The sequence below is a fragment of the Sardina pilchardus genome, chromosome 7, assembly GCF_963854185.1.
Source record: "Sardina pilchardus chromosome 7, fSarPil1.1, whole genome shotgun sequence".
Taxonomy (NCBI): domain Eukaryota; kingdom Metazoa; phylum Chordata; class Actinopteri; order Clupeiformes; family Clupeidae; genus Sardina; species Sardina pilchardus.
In genome coordinates, this window is record NC_085000.1 from 22,061,318 (window position 1) to 22,080,231 (window position 18,914).

At 44.0% G+C, this 18,914-nt stretch overlaps 2 protein-coding genes across 9 annotated transcripts; both read right to left on the bottom strand.

Moving 5' to 3' along the window:
* Positions 1-1,954: 1,954 nt before the first annotated feature.
* Positions 1,955-5,838, bottom strand: asb8 (ankyrin repeat and SOCS box containing 8). 3 transcript variants are annotated; one of them, XM_062541295.1, is made up of 5 exons: positions 5,742-5,838; positions 5,400-5,489; positions 4,040-4,226; positions 3,857-3,961; positions 1,955-3,741 (listed from the first exon to the last, which is right to left on the bottom strand). In XM_062541295.1, the coding sequence occupies exons 3-5, from the start codon at positions 4,166-4,168 to the stop codon at positions 3,106-3,108; spliced, it is 870 nt and encodes a 289-aa protein (XP_062397279.1). In that variant the 5' UTR covers positions 4,169-4,226; positions 5,400-5,489; positions 5,742-5,838; the 3' UTR covers positions 1,955-3,105. The 3 variants fall into 3 exon arrangements, with proteins under 3 accessions (XP_062397279.1, XP_062397280.1, XP_062397278.1); XM_062541296.1 differs by lacking the exon at positions 5,742-5,838 and having other exon boundaries at positions 5,311-5,412; XM_062541294.1 differs by lacking the exons at positions 5,400-5,489; positions 5,742-5,838 and adding an exon at positions 5,100-5,255.
* Positions 5,839-6,142: 304 nt separating this feature from the next.
* Positions 6,143-18,764, bottom strand: larp4aa (La ribonucleoprotein 4Aa). Of its 6 annotated transcripts, none has more exons than XM_062541291.1 (17): positions 18,243-18,764; positions 15,596-15,722; positions 15,198-15,350; positions 14,972-15,059; positions 14,726-14,862; positions 14,334-14,437; positions 14,128-14,238; positions 13,967-14,020; positions 13,646-13,858; positions 13,383-13,486; positions 12,968-13,009; positions 12,046-12,255; positions 11,529-11,580; positions 11,260-11,418; positions 10,784-10,950; positions 10,281-10,536; positions 6,143-9,789 (listed from the first exon to the last, which is right to left on the bottom strand). In XM_062541291.1, exons 1-17 carry the CDS (start codon positions 18,354-18,356, stop codon positions 9,376-9,378), a joined length of 2,505 nt encoding a protein of 834 aa, XP_062397275.1. In that variant the 5' UTR covers positions 18,357-18,764; the 3' UTR covers positions 6,143-9,375. The 6 variants fall into 6 exon arrangements, with proteins under 6 accessions (XP_062397275.1, XP_062397272.1, XP_062397274.1 ...); XM_062541288.1 differs by having other exon boundaries at positions 10,784-10,953; XM_062541290.1 differs by having other exon boundaries at positions 10,281-10,533; positions 10,784-10,956.
* Between the last annotated feature and the right edge of the window lie 150 nt (positions 18,765-18,914).

Consider the following 18,914-nt stretch of genomic DNA (forward strand, 5'->3'; position numbering starts at 1 on the left):
TGCCCCTAGGTTGCTCTATATGTGCATGGTCTATTGTAGACCAGAGAAATATATTGTAAACTCCCCCCCCCCCCTTTTTTTTTGTATCCTGAAAAAGCAAGTATACTGATTCACCTGTTTGCACATTTGCTATCAATAATTTCAGAAATATAAGAGACATTGCAAATTGTCATAAAACAACTTAGATCTACTATAATATACCTAATTTGATAGAGGGCTAGTACCTACGACCAACAAAACATAGCACACAACAAAGCACACAAGTAAATATAACCTTAAACAACAAAAACCTTTGAGTCAACCCATTCCCTCCCCACATGGTGTTTTAGCTCTGCAGCACTGCTTTTACGTCAGTTCTACTGCTCATTTGCTTTGTTCGTAATTGTTCTTCCCGTTTCTGTATCCTGAGCCTGCACTGTGGCAAGCCATGTCTTTAATTATGGATCTGGTCCCAAAGATCACGTCTTGCATAATAGCTGGCCTAACTCCAAACAGGCATGTGGAGCGATGTGTTGAATGAGAGCTTGACAAGAGGCAGTTGTTGCAATCATTTACCCACAAACTGGATAGATGGCGAGCAGACTATTAAACAGATAGAAGCACTCAATAATTCATTAATAATTAGAGTTGTCCTGTGCATTTTTCATGAAACATTTTACAAGTGTGTCACAGAGGAAAAGGTGTGCACGCAACATTTGAGTAGGTGTACACAGCAGGGGAATTCATGGTTCTGCTTTAGTTTCCTTCCTGAGGTCCCGACTGCTTTTTTTATTCCTTCGAAAAGGGACGTCCTGTGCTTGAGATGCCAGCATGGGCCATAAATATACACAATAACTGAACAAAGAGCTGATCTGAGTTAATATCCTCTCCTAGTTACTCAATACCAGAATAAAATGTAAATATCTTACCCTGGTCTACAGGACACTTACTGGATCTGCTCCCTGTTATGTCAATTCTGTGATCCAGCTTAACATCCCCAACCATCCACTGCGGTCTTCTAATGAGTGTTGTGTCGACCAGCCATAAACGCTAGGTAATATTCAAGACTCTTTCCTCAGAGGTTCCTTGCTGGTGGAATGAGTTACCCAGTGCTTTCGGTTCCTGTGATAGTTTTGGGTCTTTCAAGAGGGCTCTAGAGACATATCTGTTCAGCATACACTTAATTGAGCGGTTCTTTAGTTATGGTTGGTATATTATGGTATTTGTTTATTTTCATTAGGATATTGATCATTGTGTTAACATTATTGTTTATTATTGCTATTTTCCTTAATGTAGTCTTGCCAACATTTTGAAGCTGTTCACAGTTCATTTTTAACTATTGTATTGTTTTTATTTGTAAGTCGCTTTGGACAAAAGCCATAACCATAACCATAAACCATAACAGTCAGCAAGTCATCATCTTTATTACATTTTGAGGGCTTTGTGTCTCTTAAAAAAAAGTTGCCATAGAGCCGAAGGCATTTTTTTTAAAAGATCCAGGAAAGATAACTGCTTAACACTATAACAAGTCATAGCATATCCATGACATTGATAGCATTATTTTCTCTTATCATGTGAGGACACAGACCTTCAACAAATCATGGTCAGAAGAAATATTTGTCACATCTGAGTAAAACATCAATGCTGGCATTGGATGAGAAAAAATAATTGGCAGTGTTACTTACTTCATATAAAACAAACCACAAGCTAGCCACTTACCTCTTCAGCACTGGAAATAGAGGGTGACTTTGTTGTAGGACGGAGACATCTGCTGGACCAAGCCAGGTAGTGAGTATAGAGAGCACAAACGTACAGGCCATTTGTAACATTTCTATCCAGCATGGTCAGGTTTTTGTCAACACACTTCTAACAATGTCGAAGGGTATACTAACTAGAGAAGTTGGTATGGGAGTACATCATATTATATACATGTAATGCAATACTATGACTAAGAAAAAAGACAAACTCAGGTGCATTGATTATGACAAGTGGAAAGACTTTTACTTTCAGTATAACAAAAGAAGAATGCACTTTTCGGTTGACTGTACATTTGACTAATTTCTTCTTAGCTGAATTTACCATGAAGTAATTTTATATGCTTGAGTTAAGTTCTTGTCCAAACATAACATGTCAACAGTTACTGCAAATGAAAAGAAAGTAGCAGCAAAGAAACAAAGAAAAAGCAACAGAGAATACTTTAGGCCAGATACCAAAGATGAAGCTACATTTCAGACAGTTAAGATTATTTAAGATTATTCAAAAACCATGCCATTCTTCCAATCTCACATTCATCCATTTAAGATATCCAATAAACTGTTTGAGAACACAGTAGGAAATAAGTAGTCAAAACGATACATGTTTTGCAGAGAAGATATTTTTTTACATTGTGACAACATTGTTATCATTATTCCTATGAGCACCAGAGGAAACAAAAAATGTATTAACATTACTAAAATATGTCACAGAAAATAATACAATTTATTTAAATTTAAAAGACTGCACGCATGCTTAAAGAATAATTACCTGACCAAAAAATTGACCATCTTCCATGATCTGCGATATATATACACAGCAACATATGAATTACGAGCATTCGCAAGTAATAACTTCAAGTGCTATAACATAGAAATTCTTTCTGAAATAGAGGAGCCGTCTGTGCCACTTAAAATGATAATTATTGGGTGCGCTCTTCGGCAGCACATATACTAAAAATAATTTTTGGGAGAGGGATAATCCAAATTTAGCTAAAAAGACAATTTTCCTATGTATCCATGAACATTTGATTATATCAGATAACAAATTGCTATTCTTCAAAAATAAATGTGCATACCTTTAAATATCTTTCTCATGACTGCATCCATATCGATGCAGGATCACATACTGAGATCAGGAGAAGAGAGTTGGAAGCACTTGAGTCACTCACCTTGTAGGCGCATACAACATCTGACTAGACACAGACACTTGCCATCACACCATTTCAACAGAATGAACAATAGACTTCTTTTTCAGTATTGTATAAATACAACCAATAGCTCCTTTACACTGTACTATAAGCAGTCTCTCTCCCCCACTCACTGCACTGCTATTTCTACTGTACTGCTTATTCCTGAGCAAGCCTGTGGGCTGTCAGTCTCTGAGCAGTACATACTCTTTGACAGACTCAGGTAGTGGGAGTTGCTTGACAGCTGTAGGCAGGTACTGCACGCCCAGACTCTGGCGGACGGCGCAGCGGGCCAGCGCCCGCAGGCTCGGTGGCTGGGACACCATGCCGGTGAGGCGGGCCAGCAGCTGGGGATCCTTGGTGAGCTCGCGGGGCAACGAGCCGTCGGCGCGGCGGATCTGGAAGAGGCCGGCGGCCCGGCACAGCAGGTCCAGGCACTCCTCCTCCTGCTCCGTGCCCAGGCCGCGCGCCAGCAGGGCCACCAGCCGCGAGATGGGAGTCTGGCCCTTCAGGTTGGTGACGTGCACCTGGGCGCCGTACTCCAGCAGCACGCGCACGCTCTCCAGGTTGCCCTTCATGGCGGCCCAGCTGAGCGGCGTGTCGCTGTTGTAGTCGCGGGCGTTGGGGCAGGCGCCGCTCTCCAGCAGGGCCCGCACACACTCTGGGTTGTCCTTGAAGGCAGCCCAGTGTAGGGGCGTATCCTTGTTGCCATCCAGTGCGTTAGGCTGGGCACCGTACTCCAGTAGTAGCTCCACACAGCTCTCGTCCTTCTCTGCGGCGTAATGCAGCGCTGTGCGATTATACCCATCCAAGGCATTTACCTGTGGACCAATTCACACTTAGGCTGAAGGCTTAGATCGACAGATAATTAAGGAAGTTTAAGACAACATGTGTGCTGTATTACTGATTGTTGTTGACATTATCAGAGTGGCATACCTCAGCTCCCTTCTCCAGCAAAAGCTCAACGCAGTCAGCGTCCGCCACCATGCAAGCACAATGAAGAGGCTTCAGAGTGCCATGCATTCGGTTGACATCTGCCCCCTAGACAAGCAAGACACCAGGTAAGTTGGTGTGCAGATAGCAACCGAGTCGCAAATGACAAGTCACTAGCAGGTTTACCTTGCGTATAAGGTCTTCAACATTGTCATGGGGAAATGAGCGGATGGCAGCAATCGTCCTTATCAGCCTCTCAGACAGAGAATATTTACTTTGAATGCTTTGCATGATGTACCACATAGTTGAGCTCATTTGGACAGGAAGAACATCTCACCCTGGACGGGTGACTTCACACCGCACTCGAAACGAACTGTGGTTAAAAAAAAATTACCAGAATTGAGAATGGTACATTTTAAGACAATTATGAAGATATCTATCCAAGAATTCTCAAGCAATAGCAATATGGGGGGCCAACTAATCAGACACGGTGACACATTTGACATTCTGTAAACAATCCAAAATCTTAAAAATAATAATTTAAAAAACCTAGGCGGTAAGAAAAAAACAAATCTATAGAATATTTGGACGTTGATATCTATATTTCAACCCGAGGTCAGTCTTGCATAAAAATACACAGAATTGGTGACATGGCACGCACGAAGGACCTTATGGTTTGCAGAACAACATTAGCCTGCAAACAGTGATAATAGTACGCGAATAACATGAACCTACTATGAGCTCTCTGTGGAGATCATCTGAAATGTTTACATTAATAACAACTGGTACAGTACGATGTGAACATAATAATATGCCAACTGTCAAACTCCATCACGCGAATTGAGAGCTAGCTAGAAGCTAAGTGACAACCAAAAACAAAACAGTTTTGTTGGCTACAAATCCCATCATGCTAACTATAGTTATGCTAACAACGCGTTTATGCTCAGTATTTTCAAATACATCACACAAACCGAGCAGAAAAATGTATTCATACTATAAAATACAGACATGAGACACATATGGTGTAAATGATGGAAATTATCCCACATTTATGGTGACATGTTTACCTTTAGCTGCTAGCTAACACGCTAAGAATGCTTAGCAAGCAAGTGGCTATGGCCTCGCTACAGATCCACTTCTGACACCAAAATAATAGTTTACAGTTAAATTCCTTGCTTTAAATATTACATTTCATTTATTCCCTTTAGAAAAACGAATTTGCCGGCAATCAGCGGCAATAACAAACCTTCACGTCCTCACGGAAGCAACCCAGTCAGCTGAGCTAGTTAACTAACGTTATGGCAGCAACACTTTCGACTGCTCAACAAAAACACAGCGACGCCATGTACATCACGTCATCGCGACGATTACACGCCACCGTGCATTCGCCAAAACATACACCTGAGAACCGAGGACGACAATCATACAATGATGGTAATAAAATTAACCTTTCAAACCTGTTTCATTACCGCCCGGCCTGAAGTTGAAGCCCACGCGTGCTGGCTAACAATGTTACCAAATGTCACTGCAAGCATTCCACACATACCAGTAATCATCTCCAAATATAGTCCTCAGTTGGCTGTTGAAAATGCCATGTAGGGGTTCAGATCCACTGGACTCGCGTAACTGTACAGTACTGTAATAAATACAAGAATAAAACACTAAAGTACGTACATTGAAACGCATATTACTTATTTTGATATTTCTCATTGTACAAATACATCTCTCTTTACAAATAATGTAACGAGTCTTTACATCAAACAAGCTATGTTTTAGGTTACAGATGAGGATATTCAAAATGTACACGTTTAAATAATCTTCATCTCCACAAGCTCTACTTAAAAAAAAACCAGGCATGCCTTTTGCTGGTTAATATTATGGAACCAACCTGCCTGATCTTCTCAAAGGGACCCATGACTGACAATCTCATGTGGAGCCTTGCTGGATGATGGTAGGCTACTGCACTTCGCCCCTCCTCACTGGTTTGAGCAAACATGGACAACTCTAATCCTTCAACTGGAAACACACACTCGCCCTAGCTCCTGTTCCTAGTTTATGTTTGCCAATCAATTTAACAAGACCACATTAAGGTCAAAAGGCCAATGAACTTGGATCAAATAATAGACAAGAATGTCAGGTCTCAAGTTGCACCAAAATGGGTGTCTGAAAAGCAAATGGGGAAGTCCAGCCAGTGTAATTAGAAACATTTTCAACCATCTAATCATATGAAAACAATTACAAATGGACAACACGCACACACACACAAACCAAAAACAAGAGTACTTGTACTCTAAGGCCAAAACAAAATAATTTATTTTCTTTTTGTGACATTTTATTCAGACAGCTAGAATTTAGTGTCTCAAACACTTCAATCCGTTGCTATATATTCTTCCCTTTGCCACCCCACCCCTAAATCAAGAAAACAGAAATAACCCAACATTAAGGAGAAAATGCTATTCCTGTAGATTTTTGCAAGCCTGTCAACATCAACATCATTATGCTTCTAAAATGATTTCACATTACATGACAGTAAGATTTTTTTTTTTTTTTTTTAAACAAGTTAGTGCATTTTATTTTATTACACTAAACCACTAGCTGCTCATATTCATTAATGGAAAAACAAACAGACAAACAAAGCCCCAGTGATTCGTTACTCCTGTACTGCATTACTAAAACCCCTAGTCAATGCATCAAGTATTCTCATCTGAAATCTCAATCAAGATACAAATATTAGATGTGTGGCTCTCACCCAGTGCCATTTCTCTCAACAGTTGGGGAAACGGGCCTATGAGGATTGAGCGTGCATGGGGAGGGGAGGGGGTGAAGCTTCGCACAGTAGAATTAAAATAAATAATCAAAAGAAAAAAAAATAATAGTAATAGTAATAATATTAATAATAATAATAATGCAATACTTAACACAAAATCCAACTGCAATACTGGTTTCCAAAACAGACTAGATTTTCCAAGATGAAACAGCACCAATTCCATCCTCACATCACAAAAAAAAAAGAGAGAATAAATTTGTGGTGGCTACAGGTCAGTGTTCCGAAAGCATGTTTGCTGGTTAAGGTCATACTCTTACTGGTCTCAATGTCACACTCCCACACCACTCTCTACGTGATAAGGGGGGGGGGGGGGGAAGGGCTGATAAAGAAACAAGTGACTACATTTTCTCATTACAGCTGGTAAAGTTCACTGCTCTAAAGCCTAAAACGTAACACCTTAGGAGAACACATTGGCCCGCTGGTTGTTTGAGATCTCACAACTCTCACCAACATTCAACATGGTAAGCTATGGACTGTAGGCAGCTGGCACGTCATAAGAACATCAGACATAGGCTAGTGTCAACCATTTGAATGCTGTGGTAACACAATGATGAGCACTTTTTTCATTAATGGTCATTGATACATTCCGCATGAGGATATCTTTTACGTTACAAAAAGAAGGGAGTACGGGTCCAAACTGGTTCTGAAACGATCAGCCATCATAGCCAGTTAAAAATATCATGTCCTACAGAGCCCTAAACCTTGGAAGCTCAACAGAAATGCAAAACTGCTTTTTTCGCCAGGCGTTCCTTCTCATCTTCCCACACCCACTGATCTGCAGTTAGATCACCCAACAAAGCACCTGCCACAACCATCCAACGACCTCAGGAGCATCGACATGCCTCTGGAATACCATACCACTCCTGGACAGAGCCATCTCCATCCACTCAAATCTAGCAGTCAAGGAAATACAGCGGACTTTGTGAACGTTTCGGGAAAAGATTTTGGACAACGGAATCGTGACCTTACACTAATCACGGATGGACCGATTCTTTAAAGAACCTAATCCTGGGACGACATTCATTTAAAACATACGACAAACCCGAGCAAAGTGGAAATATGTTACAGGTTACCACCTTTAGCAATCCTCATCCTTCTATTAGACAGCAGACAATAAGGGCCTTTGAGTAAGCAAGAAAAACAAAATGGAGAAAGTAAATCACACATGCGCTAATCAGATTTGCAGAGACCACACTTGACCTATTATTCTGTACAATCGAAACTGTGCCGTTAATCAAACAAAGACAATTTCCATTTGTAGATCAACCCTGAATGCTCCATTTCGATGTGGAGTTACACTCACAAGAAGGAACAAAAGAAAAAGAAAACAAAAGAGAAAGATATTTCATCAGCATCAACCAACTCCTTCTCATCCTCTGCTTAAAACACCCCACTGAGAACACCATGTTGTAAACATATAGAGCCAGACTGATTATCAACAAATATGAGCACACAGTACAAAATCAGTTCAAGGGGTGAGGGAATCAATGCACATCTAACATCTGAGATGACAAAGTATAACTGACTCTGTAACCAGCTCTGATCTGTGATGCATCAAGGGTCAGTGCTTGATTAAAATCAGATTGCAGCTTTAAAAAAAAAGAAAAGAAACAAAAGAAAAAAGATCAATCACCCTTCAGTGAACCAGTGACAGGTTGGCATTATTGGCAAGCTTTGACTTTGTAAAGAGTTTTGAGAAAATTGACAAGGCTCAATAACCAACTAATCTTAATTTTGCAATATTTAGTACAATATTTATAAGGTTTTCTAGCTATCCAACACCATGTCACTGATTCTGAAAGCATACAGAATTAATCGATAGCAATGTCACTCAAACTAATGAAAAAAAATAGAAGGAAAAAAAAGACCAACAGTAAGTATTACTGCTGCTCCTAAATTTGTTTTCCAAACAATTCATTCTCAACCAAACATGTCCTATAAGAGACTTAAGTCCCAAGATGATGATGCAACACTACTGAAAACCACATCCTTTCACACAACTTCAAAGTTCATATACACTGACTGCAAAAAGTCACTCTCACTCCCAGTGTCCTGCAATTTGCAAATAAGCTTTTTTTCTTAAAAAAAAAGAAAGAAAAAGGATTGAATGAATCATTGCATGTTAAAGTGATATCTTTGTATAGGTACATGACATTTATATATGCCTGTTCCTTTCTTCTTAGTGCATAAGTTCATTGCAGACCACTGTCATTCATATAGACAGACCGTGATGGGCTTCTTCACTGCCCAAGGCTCCATCTCTCGGCCAAATATGAGGCGAGAGAGAGTGACCAACTTTTTTTGGAAAAAAGGAGGGAGGGGAAGAAAAAAGAAAAAAAAGCACTAAAATTTACATTCTCAAGGGGGGACATTTTCAATTTAACGGGACAAGACGGGATCTTTTTCCTATTCGATCACTCCCTTTCGTTTGCCCTGCTTTACGATTGTTTGTTTTTTTTATGCCCATTTTTCCTGGATGTCCCAGTCTGCAAAGTCATTTCATGAGACTTTCCTCTAGACATGCCCCAGGCAGGAGAGGTGGCTACCATTTAGGTTGTTGCTTTTATATCTTACGTCATCTCTTTTGTTTATATATATTTATATATATATATATATATTTATTTATATATTTTATATATGCGTGTATATATTCATACATTTGTACTGAATTCATTTTTGTTTTCTCTGCAAGTCTTTACTTTGGCGATATGGGAGGGATGTTCTGCTCTTTGCCCGTGTGTCTGGGCCCTCCTTGTGGGGAGTTGCGTCGGCCAAAGGGGGGGCGGCGCTGCTGCTCCCGGAGCTTGAGGCCACCCGTGCCGGCCCTGGGAGGGCCGTTGTTGCGGTAATAGCCCTGGCCGTCACGGGGAGGGCGTCCCTCGCGGCCCTTGCCCTCGGCCCCTCGCTCCTGGGGCCGCTCGGGCTTGTCCGAGGGACTGTGTGGCCCGCTGGCCGGCTCCTCGCCCTTGTTGACGCGCAGCTCACGCAAAGGCTGGGAGGCCGGTGGAGTGGTGGCGGCGGTGCCGGCGGCTGCGGAGGGAGCCGGTGTGGGTGGCGGGTCCTTGGGGGGGCGCTGGCACACCTCCGCATAGCTCAACTTGCGGGGCTCCTGGCAGGGGAAATGAGATAGACAACGGGGTGTTAGGAGTCAGAAGTCATGAAAAGATCAAACTCATCACTGCTCATGTTTTCCCTTATCTCACTGTAACTAAGGCCTTCAGATCTCATAATCTTAGCGCTCATTGGGTCTGTACTAGAGGAGGCTCATGACTTGTCTGGGGACAGAGCAGAGAAATAGGTTGAGGGAAAGGGTGTAGAAACGAGAGAGAGAGAGAGAGAGAGAGAGAAGGTGGAACCAGCACAGGCCCCTTCACCTCCCCCTTCCAGGGCGCCCTCTATGCGCATAAGTTTCTCATCACCAGGCCTGACGACGTTACTCAACTGCAGCCTTTTATCTTTAAAGACCGCCCACATAGTTAAGCAACAAGTGGCAGTCGGCCACAAGACAATTCAGTTGACACGATAAAGGTGTAAATACTGACAAGTGGGATATAAGCCCGTCTTTCTCTAGTCTGGTGCATGGCGTGTGGGATGTCTCACCATGGCGGGGGTGGAGTTGGTGGTGGTGGTGGTGGTGCTGGAGGGGGCTGGGCTGGCCTGAGGCGTTCCCGGGGCGGGGGCTGCGCTCGGCTGAGGCTTGGAACCAGCTGCCGCCTGCGTCTGTGAGGGTGCGGGGGTAGTGGCGGCGGCAGCAGCGACGACGACTGCGGCAGCGGAGGCGGTGGGCGCCGGTGTCTCTTTCTGGACAGGGAGCTCGGGCTTCTCCTGTTTCTTGTCCTGGTGGCTCATGCTGCTGCTGAGAGAGCAGGGAGGGGAAGGGGAAGGGGGAGGAGAGGCAGAGCAACAATGGGAAACCTGAGCATTGCTGACAGAGACAGGTGGAAGTGCTTCAGCAGGAGCGCCCACTTCACTTCCAGCTCCTTCGGTCTTTTGACTGTCGGAGAAACAAAAGCTTCGGCACATACCCCCACCCCTCCCAAAAAAAACCACCCTTTCACACACACACACACTGGCTTCACTGTTTAGGTGACAAGGCTTTGTACCTGGTAATGGTAGACTCCAAGGTGTGAGAAGTGGTTTTGCTTGCAGGCTGGACGGGCCTGATGGTGCTGACGCTGTCCTCTGGGGCTGGGGGATGACTTGCGGCTCCGTCTTTGCTGGCATCTGATTGCTGCTGCTGCTGTTGTTGCTGTGGTTGCGGTTGTTGCTGCTGCTGCTGCGACAAATGACACCCACAAATGACTTATTACTGTGTGACTGAACACCAACCCCCTATTCCTTCCTTTTGATTCTATAGCCTAAAGGTAGACAGAATTATGTAATGAGCAATATGCCAATAGGAGAAAAAAAAGTAATATAAGTATCTTAGTAATATAAAAGTACAAGTAATATGCCAATAGGCGAAAATGAAAAGAAAAAAAAAGAAAATGAAATAAGAAAATATATTATGGACAAACGTGGATATCTTTTTTAAAAAACAAATGACTGGGTGTGCTTTCTGTGGGCGTGCTGGGCTGACCTTGTCCCTGTTGATGCCCCGCACCACGTCAGACATGCGGTTCTCCAGCACGGGCTCGCCCTGCGTGCTCACCACGCAGCCAGGCAGAGGGGGGAAGTTGGAGGCAGCCAGGTCAAACTTGGGCTGAGGGACCTTGACCTCTGCGAGAGGAACTGGCCGCTGCGGGGAGGGGGCAAAAGGACACGTTACATCAACACAAACAATACGTGTACTATACATTATCTGGACGAAACAGGACAGATCCGACCACACATGGCGCCAACACGTACCGTGGTGCGCTCGTCCTCTCTCCTCCTGCGGTTCCCTCTGTATGTACTCCGCCTGTAAACCATGTGGTGAGGGGGGAGGGGTTAGTAAAATGTTCGACAGCTACTACAACACGGTCAGCTCTACAATCTAGGTCCCCCCTGTCTGTGTCTGGCCTTCAGCTCTCATAATCTTAACGCTCATTGGGTCTGGACACGAGGAGCATCCTGACTTCTGTGGGGAGAGACGTGAGGGAAGAAGAGAAGGAGCAGAGAAAGGGGAGAAGAAAGAGAGAGAGAGAGAAAAGAAAGAACCAGCAGAAGCCGCTCTGCCCCCCAACGCCCAGGGGGCCCTCTATGCGCGTGAGTTTCTCATCACCAGGCCTGATGGTGTCAAAGCTGCCTCTGGGCAACTCAACACCTTTCAGATATTCCCTTCCCAGATAAGCTTGCACTACAGCTGGTAGATAAACAGCCACTGAAACGCAAGCAAGGTGACTCGAAGGTGGACAAACACGAGGAACAAGCGATTCTCACTGACCTTCCGCGATTGGCCATGCCGTTGTCGTCGGAGGGCTCGGACGCGCTCAGATGGGCGAAGGAGGGACTGAGCTCGGCGGTGCCTAGCGCAGGGCCGCTGCTGGTGGGGGGCTGGGGGCTGCGCAGGCCCGTGAGGCCATCCACCAATGGGACGGGAGCCACAGGAGAGGGGGTTCCGTCGCTGGCCCTTGACTGAGGCTTCACATGGTTCCTGTGGGGGAGCGCAACACAAGGGAGTCGGGATGAGCCGGGCACAAAATTAAAACTTAGCAATGAAGCCAGAAGCTTTATGTCAAAATGGGGGAAACGGTGATGGTACATATTGTTGACTAACTTCCTATCCACTAGACCAGGTCAACATGGGCTGCATGCAATGATGGAACAAAAAAAAATGTGTACATGACCAACCAGTGACACAGATCAAGAATGTTGGGTTGAAAATATTTTCCGGTACTCTGTCGTGTTGATTTATACTTCAAATAAAGACTAGCTGGTTTGCTCCAAAATGGACATACTGCCAACAACACCAATTAGGGGGAAAATTTGGATATCGAATCAGAAAATTTAGTCTTAATTCATGCTTAGGTTAGTTAGCTTGAATACTGTGAGAAGCACAAACAGAATGATCCAACACTGTAAACCCAACATCACATAATAATGGGGTGGTTAGCAGTGATAAAGTCCCAGCATTGTCAAGCCTCATACGTTATCAGCAACATACATGGCGATTTCGCCAAAAAATCGCACGGCTGTAACTGGATTTATCACCAAAAATCAAAGAAAAGAAAAGAAAATGGCAGGGGGTGGAGCCAGTGAGACTGGCAGAACCCTGATTAATGTTTGGTTATGTATCTGAAGCTTGAATGAGAGAGAAGGGATGTCATTCGACTATGATGAGGCTCGAAAGAGTTGAACAGGTGTACCTGAAGGCATTTATTACATTCTTTCTGGAATAGAGGGGGACACTGTGGGGACAGCAAGAACACCAGCATGAGGGGAGACACGACTTACCTAAATCAATTATTTACTTTTTAGAATCACACTGTAATCTGCACACTTGAAATATGAAGCTGTGTTTTACACCCTTGTCAACATTTACTCTTATTTCACTTCCTTGTTGATTTGTACACTCTACTACCTTCCAATTCAATCCTTGCAGTCAAACACGATTACAAACAGATATACACTCGTGCCATCAAGGGCGGTTTAAGAATACGTTTTAAGATTATTAATCAGCTTTATCATATCGTAAGCTAATGAATCGCCCTGAAAAGCAAGATAACAGTTTAAGGTGAGAGTCGACTTCGAATCAGAAAATAAACATGCAAAAAGTCCTACCGGTTCCGGCTGAAGGGGCGGCCGAGGTTGAGCGAGTTGGAGCCAGTCTTATAGTGTGCGGGCGAGCTAAAACCATTCACAAAGCTACTGTTGGGAAATGGGGCCTGTGGTGGAGAGAGAGGATTTACAGAGCTCATGAGGATGTACTGCCCTGTGCAGAGGAGTATATAAACCAGGTCTTAGCAACCACACTAACACCCAAACACACACACACACACACGGCACGTCCCACAACACACACACACACAGACTGATGTACACACCAGAGGGGTCTCGAAGTACGGCGTGGGCGACGGTGTCCAGGTAGGAGGCATGATATTGTAGGGCAGGTACTGCTGCTGGGGACTGTAGACGTGTTGCATGAAGAGGGGCGAGCTGTACTGGGACTGGGTCTGGGTCTGCTGTGAGTACACACTGCAGTCCAGGCTACGGTAGCCATTCTTCGCAAAGAACGTGTTGATAGCTTTTATTCTGGCCTGGAAGAGGGAGTCACGGGGCGTTAGAGGGCGGTCAGAGAGGTTTTTAAAAAGCAGAAACAAAAAAGTTTTGACACAGATTATGATGATTGTTGAAAATCAACTTACCATGATTGGTTTTCCCTGAAATGTTTTCACTTCTTCCCTTAAATATCTGTACGCCTGAACAAGACAAACAAAAGGCATTGAATACCCTTACTTGATAAGATAGACAGCCAAAAAAAAAAGCAAAACCTCAACAAGGAGAATACATCACTCCATACACCCACCTGTTGAGCATCCGTGTCCGATTGGAATGTAATGTACCAGTTATTGTTGTGCGCAAACTCCACGCTGATAACTTGCGGACAGTTGTCGTTCTTAAAGAGGGCCTCCACTTCCTGAGGATGGAGAAGATGGTAAACAAAAGTCAGCTTATCATGGAGGACCAACACTGGGCTTCTGTCCTGGTGCTTCCTGCAGGAGCTGGCCTCACCTCCACAGGCGTAGACTCCGGGACCTCCCTCAGGATGATGATGCAGCGCTTGTGATTGGGCCGAACTTTCTCCCCTTTCTCGTCCACTTGTACCATTGGAGATGCTGGACATACAAGAGCATCCACGTATCAGTAATGCATAAAAAGGCAGCTAATCAGAGATGCGTGCGTGTTGGCATTATGCATAATACCCACAGCTTGCACCCAGACTACATTCAAATATTCAGCCAGTGTATGAAAATATGAATATTAAACAAACCCTACATCAAACAGACTACAGGAATGGAAAAAGAAACAACCTTGAACAGCATGCTTGAACAGGGATGGTGTTGATGCTGCCATATTAGGTAAGAAGTTTGGCTATAAGTGTCTAGGGTGTTGTATCTACTCACATCTAAGCACATCCAGAATAAGGTCCATGTCGGTGGTCAGGACCTTTATGCCCTCCATGCTGGCGATGGTCCAGATGGGAACAAACTGGTCACTGTCCATCTGTGACATGAGGTACAGGTCCTTGGACAGATTTTCCCTGTGGTGACAATAAAAGACAAAACTGATAAGATGAACACAACAAATCTCTACCTAGAGAAACTTGTCCATGCCCATTCAAAGTGCATTAATCTTGTCTAGGGCCTGACCTGGAGAAGCAAAACTCCAGCTCCTTCTTGAGAGACTCCCGTAAACTCTCAGCAGAGATTGGCTGCTCCATTGTCAGGGTAGAATCAACTGAAACAAATTGACAACACAAATATGATCAACAACAAAAAAAAACCTCAAGTGTTGGTCATCAAGCAGTTATGGATGAAAAGTTGTAATTATATTGGTTTACCAAAGGACAAAAAACAGAAGCGAAGCTTAACTGACCATCAATTCCTGTTGGCGGCTCACAGAGGGGGAACTCTAAGTCAGGGGGATCCATACCATTTGCAGTACCCTCGGCCGCCCCCGAAGAGGTGGCGTCCTCCAGGCTTGGAAATCCTGTTGTGTACGCTTTACATCCGGAGGTGTCAGGATAACCTGCAGATCACAAGTTTGAGGCAAAACAAGCCATTTAACTCAGCCCAAGAGCACAAAAAGAGAAACTAACATGACCTCTACTTTTACAGTCTTCTAAAAATGGCTGATTTGCATCTAAAATAAAGGAAATTATATTACACATCCAGATATTTACAATAATCCATGATTTTCCATGTGATCATGTTCATTCCAGCAGATCTGAATAAAAACTTCCCCTGTATCATAAACACAATGAACTTGCATACCCTCTGGGATGTTGGTCTGGGACCAGGGGGAGCCCTCTGTTCCATCTGCAGGGGCCTCACTGGGGACAGTAGGCATCTCCTGCCACACCTTGGCATTCGGGTTCAGACCGGCACCCTTAGAGGTCACCTGAGGCAAACATTACAACATGTTCTTCATCGTTTCACTTCGATGCAGCAGAGCCCATTTCTTCCTTAATTTCAGCTAAGTTGCATTTACAGAGAATGTGTTAACATTGTAATTATTGAATACCAATAACCATTTTTTCTTGAACAGATCGTGCATACAGAATAGTTTGATTTATGCAGTTAGCAAAGTCTCCAAGTTAAAAGTTCAAGATCACAATTCAGCTAAGCCAATGTGTGCGACCTGTTACGTAATCGTTCTGCTAGTTGCAGTAAAATAATAGCGCACAGTTCAAGTTAATAACAAAACATGAAGGTGAAAAAAGTACGCAAATCCTGACAAAAAATAATTCGTTGCCTACAATTTAAAAGAAATGTGAACCTCCGATGTATTCATGATGGAAAGAACACGCCGGCTTTCAATGGGTAACGTGAAGTTAGGTTAGCAACACAAAACCAAATGACAAACAAAACCTTCGGCAAAGTTAATGGATTAACTCTGGCTCAAACTGTGACACGTACAGTAGTGCGCCATCAAAACAAACAGGTCGTTCAATTTCTTTGGTTGTGACCCAAGTACAATGCATCCAGACAATACAAATTATTTTGTGCTAACCGCTAACGTTAAATATGTACAGCCATGAGGCCTTCGATGCGCTAGCAAGCTACATAAGCTAACATTAGCAGGCTCTCACATGGTCTTCACCGATTGTCCGCGATGCATGCAGCTAAGTTTGCTAACAAGTCAACTGCACCAGCTCAAGCTTACCTCGATGAACAAAAGCATTTTAAGGGGTCTCGTTCACTCAATGAACTGTGGAATTCTTCAAATTCACGATGTGGTGACCATTTAAGACAGTTTTGCCGCTGAAAGGAAGCGCTCAGAGTTGGACAGTATCCAGCTCAAGTTACTTCCAGCACGCGTTTTCACGACCTTCAACCATTCGCTCTGTGAAAGATGAACTCCGCCTACCCCTCTCACACTTGCAGCACATTTTACCAACCACTCGATGTCTTCCGTAAAAGCAAACCGCCAAGAACCTTGCTGTTGGTCAAGGGTACTGTCAATCAATACAGTTGAGTCTCACCCAAACTCGTCTAAACCCAGTAGAAATAGCACTAAATTACACACTAACGCCACATGGTTAGTGGTACATTGACCTGTTAATAAGGTTTTATTATAGATTCTGCCAAGGTATCCAGGACTCTGTCAATTCTTGTGAAACGTTTGTTTACATCATCTACTTTAAATAACACTTATTGGTCAACGATAATAATTCAAGTGCCGACGATGGACAACCCGGCAGCTTGAACAAGGGGAGGTTTAAATTGCAGCTCTTTAATTTTACAAATGAAATATGGTTTCAACTCTGCTTGTACCCACAGCAGAGGCAGAACAGAACTTTGACTTTCGGGTGCTGCATGTCATGAGACCTATACCATATGACGAGTCTGTCACTAGCCGTGGTGGAGCACATGCCATAAGGGGCGCCATTGTCAATGACCACCTGCTACAGAATGATTCAGGCCCGTAACTCGAAAGAACGGCAAGCGTAATAAGCCATTAGCTGCTACCACAATCCATACAGGCGCTCAGTAATCTATCAACTTTCCCACAAACGGATTCTAATGCTAATGTCAACGTGGTGGTGAGTTTAAAGTATGGCGACACGTTGCAACGGCGACTAATATCGCATTCGGAAGAGGAATCGAGTCTTACAATATTATAATAAAGTCAAAGTTACTGCCCGAAATCCAACTATTACGTTAACCATCAACAACGACACAATTTACTGCTAATACAGACGACCAGTGATCACTGTATCGTCTGACAGCTGTAACATTAACGACACACGCAGGCCTCGAACGTTCTCTTGATCAACGCCAGACGGACGGTAACGCAATGCAATCAAAGTGTGATTTGTTTACACATGGATAGCTAAATTCTTACATTCCCACATCACGAGTAAAGTGCTTAATCTCCTTCGCGGTGACTACAATAACGTCAAGTAGCTCCTTGCTAAGCCGTCACTGACAAAGCAGATATAGCTGGCTAACTGGCCTTACCTTGCAGCGTAACGTAGCTTAAAGAGCTGACAAGTCAGCTGCCTGGTAACACGAGTGGCTACAACGACGTCAAGTATACGTTACAGAAACATCCTAACCATTTATATTAAATCAAATCTAAAATGCAATCAGCTACATAAATCGTTACTTTGCAAAAATGGACCCTTGATTCGGACTTAGAGGTTACATCAGACTTGTCATCCACTACCAGCTTACGTTAACGTTGGCTAACGTAAGTCAAGCAACAAGATTGCCAAGGCAACCCCACATTGGCTAACTAAATATGGCTAGAACCAAGGCAGCAAACGTTAGCCTAACGTTAAAAAATGTGGCCCAACCTGCAGTCATCGACTACGACCATACTTCCAAAAGGATAGTTGACAGTCGGCTCAAAACTGCCATCGAAATGTCGACTGAACATTGGAATTGTGTCGTGCAGTGACAGGCCCATACTCACCATGCCGCCCGAATCTCCACCAGTCCCAAGTACCGTCTCGTCCTCTCCACGGGTTTTGGATCCCGGCTCAGCCTCCTCCTGCAGCTGCGGCACTCCGCCCTGGTCTGAACTCATCGGCCGCTCCTGGCTCACGCCGCCTCCGTCGTTCTCTCCCAACCCCCGCGTGTCACCCCAATTCCCACCAGCTACCGTGAAATAGTTGCCGTTACCTAACTAATAGTCGATTTATTCTGACTGTTGCGACTAAATCAGCTAACAGGTTAGCTAGCTAGCTAGCTAGCTAATAGTCTGGGCTACCAATTTAGCTATCTTGGCTAGCTAGCTAGCTAGCATACATCGACAAAAATGAGCCAAACTCGAACGTGTAGATTCTAATACCGCAAAATGAAACAAAATGAAAAGCCAAGTCACCAATCCGGATTCTGGTGTTTCTTTCTTGATGTTCAAGCTAGCGTTATCTCCGATAAACGCATTCCTAACCGGGCGACCGAAGCGGACACAGGGGACACGCACCTTTCCTACGAGTAGGCAGACATTAATACAGTCCGCCACCGTCCCAGTTGCCACTGCGACCTCCTACTGCCCTCTGAAAAGCTAGTTTCCGGTTTAAAAAAATGACCATAGAATTCTGTGAGCTTTTTTGATATGTAACAAACAGGTGATCACAGCACA

What these genes read in the sequence shown, in the direction of transcription:
- larp4aa (XM_062541287.1), bottom strand. Translation starts at nt 18,356, where the DNA reads ATGAGTTCAGACCAGGGCGGAGTGCCGCAGCTGCAGGAGGAGGCTGAG. An exon ending in AATGTAATAAATGCCTTCAG is followed by an intron (nt 12,256 to 12,967) that starts GTACACCTGTTC and finishes GCTCCCCCACAG; the next exon opens with GAACCATGTGAAGCCTCAGT. An exon ending in GAGAGGACGAGCGCACCACG is followed by an intron (nt 11,419 to 11,528) that starts GTACGTGTTGGC and finishes CCCTCCCCGCAG; the next exon opens with CGGCCAGTTCCTCTCGCAGA.
- asb8 (XM_062541295.1), bottom strand. Translation starts at nt 4,168, where the DNA reads ATGAGCTCAACTATGTGGTACATCATGCAAAGCATTCAAAGTAAATAT. An exon ending in TTGAAGACCTTATACGCAAG is followed by an intron (nt 3,962 to 4,039) that starts GTAAACCTGCTA and finishes TTGCTTGTCTAG; the next exon opens with GGGGCAGATGTCAACCGAAT. An exon ending in TGCTGGAGAAGGGAGCTGAG is followed by an intron (nt 3,742 to 3,856) that starts GTATGCCACTCT and finishes ATTGGTCCACAG; the next exon opens with GTAAATGCCTTGGATGGGTA.